Source organism: Electrophorus electricus, chromosome 6, assembly GCF_013358815.1.
Source record: "Electrophorus electricus isolate fEleEle1 chromosome 6, fEleEle1.pri, whole genome shotgun sequence".
In the NCBI taxonomy this organism is placed as follows: Eukaryota; Metazoa; Chordata; class Actinopteri; order Gymnotiformes; family Gymnotidae; genus Electrophorus; species Electrophorus electricus.
The window spans coordinates 25,217,034-25,219,123 of NC_049540.1; the positions used below are offsets into that span (position 1 = coordinate 25,217,034).

Here is a 2,090-nt window from a genome sequence, read left to right on the forward strand (position 1 = left end):
ACAGATGAGCCAGAAAACATTTTTTAAGTAAACCCAGTCATGGTTATATACAGAAAAATGTGTATAATTTTTGTGCATAAAGTATATTTTTCTCTATTAATATCCATTTCTTAATGTATCAGATTCATGAAAGCCAGTGCAGATGAAAGGAATGTCAGCGAGGGCAACTGGGCCATGATGTGCAATTATGTGGTCCTTTATGCATCATTAGGACTGAAGGACAGCATGTACTAGGTGGGACAGGGAGAAGAGACGGACCATAGCTAGATTAAGAGAGGCATTATATGGCTCTTTCCACTAACCAGCAGGGATATGTTCCCAGCTTTCAATAATTGGATTCATCATCATATGAATAGATGGCCTTTTTTTTGCCATCACACAGTTCAGTTGTAAGTGTTCAAGAATTCTTGAACTGGCTGATGAGAGCATCGAGAAGACAATTTGGCCTGCTTGGTCAGTGAAGCTAGAACTACATATTAGCATACATATGAAGATGGTATTAATGATCTGCTTTCACCTATGGATCAACTTCTTTGAACAATATATGGTAGACTTTCAAAGGTTTGGGTCATACTTTAGGGAAGAGTAATGTGGGGGTCCCACTGCTGCCCCTGCAGGACTATGGCCTGGACGTGCAGGCATTCAGTGAACTGGTGCAGGGCTGTCCACAGCGGGTGCTCCAGCTGTCTGCCAGCTGCTGCTTAGTAAGTATGAGAAAGAGGATGGTGGCACTTTTATACTAAAAATCTGCCCCATGTGTGAAAACAAGGCTTCAGAACACATAATCTAAGTTCCTCTTGGGATGGACTATTTTTAACTGCTTTTTTTGGCACCTAGGAGTGGTAAAATATTCCATGTACTGTCATTCCACTCCCAGATGGAGCCCTATTGCCGGCCGTCCTTCCACGAGCTGCTTGATGACCTGGAGGACATATTAGAGAACCTGGAACTCCCGCAATCCTCCCTGGCCACGGGCTGAGCGTTGGGCAGCAGAGCCCCTTGGCCTAGAGGGCATTGTGGACCAGCATGCCTGTGTGTGTGTGTGTGTGTGTGTGTGTGTGTGTGTGTGTGTGTGTGTGTGTGTGTGTGTGTGTGTGTGTGTGTTTGACTGAACCAGAATGGGCACCTCATGTCCTTGTCCTTATGATTGAGGACATAAACAGCGGAGAAGCTATAAGTGCTCTGATCATCACACCTGCAGTGAGCGAGCAGCTCTGGCCCTGGGCTCTTTCTTTTTTTTACTCTCTATTTACCATTGTGCAGCCATTTTTACTGGGACCGCCTTCGTTTAGTAATAGTGGAATTTTGAGACCAAAGTAAGACAGGACCAACCCCTGATTGCCTGTGGACCTCAGGCTAAGCAAGGTTTATTCCAGTGTGATTTAAATATGACTAGAATTAAAACTTAGAGCAAATCACCATGTTACATGCTTTTACATGTAAAATGCACCCTCAGTGTGTGAGTTTAAAGTTAAACACAGAAGAAATGACCCGTGCTTGAGAAATGTGCATGGGAATTAGTTATTTTTCTACTTTTATATAGCATATTAGATTCAATGACCGCTGCTCTCCTTCCCTTTAAGCTTGTTTTTTCCAAATAATCTGCACTCTTAGGTCTTACTGTGATGCACATAAAACTGTTTTATTTGCCATGAGGATGGCTGGGCTATATGTGATGGGAGTTTATGCACACATGGAGAGCTAAACATTTAAATGCTTTTACTATGTTCAGTATGTTCCTTCAAAGAGATGATGCAGAGAACTGAGCAGCCCAGTGAACACCTGTACACTCTTAAGCCTGTCATTGGGATGAATGTTCTCTCAGGTTTCATAGGCTTCTCAAATATGTGAATATTTATGTACATTTTTAGAACTTGTAAATAGGTTTGTATTAGCCAGTCCTGGAATGTCTTTGTTTACTCTAGCATTTCTACACTAGATTATATTTTGTTTACTATATCAAATCAAATTGTTTATATTCTTGATTGTGTAAGTGGTGGTAAAATATCTTGATTCATATAATTTCATAAATTGTGAAATAACAGCATCTTTAAGTATTTTCAAACAGAATACACGTCTGTTCTCCAATA

The 2,090-nt window shown here is 41.1% G+C and overlaps 1 protein-coding gene across 1 annotated transcript in view; it reads left to right on the forward strand.

Moving 5' to 3' along the window:
* zgc:113162 (uncharacterized protein LOC553743 homolog) overlaps window positions 1-2,090 on the forward strand; it is a 22,348-nt gene extending 20,258 nt beyond the window's left edge. Inside the window, exons 9-10 of the mRNA XM_027003758.2 lie at window positions 618-704; window positions 878-2,090. Coding sequence (XP_026859559.2) covers window positions 618-704; window positions 878-979 — 189 coding nt within the window. The 3' untranslated portion in view covers window positions 980-2,090. The remainder of the gene's footprint in view (window positions 1-617; window positions 705-877) is intronic.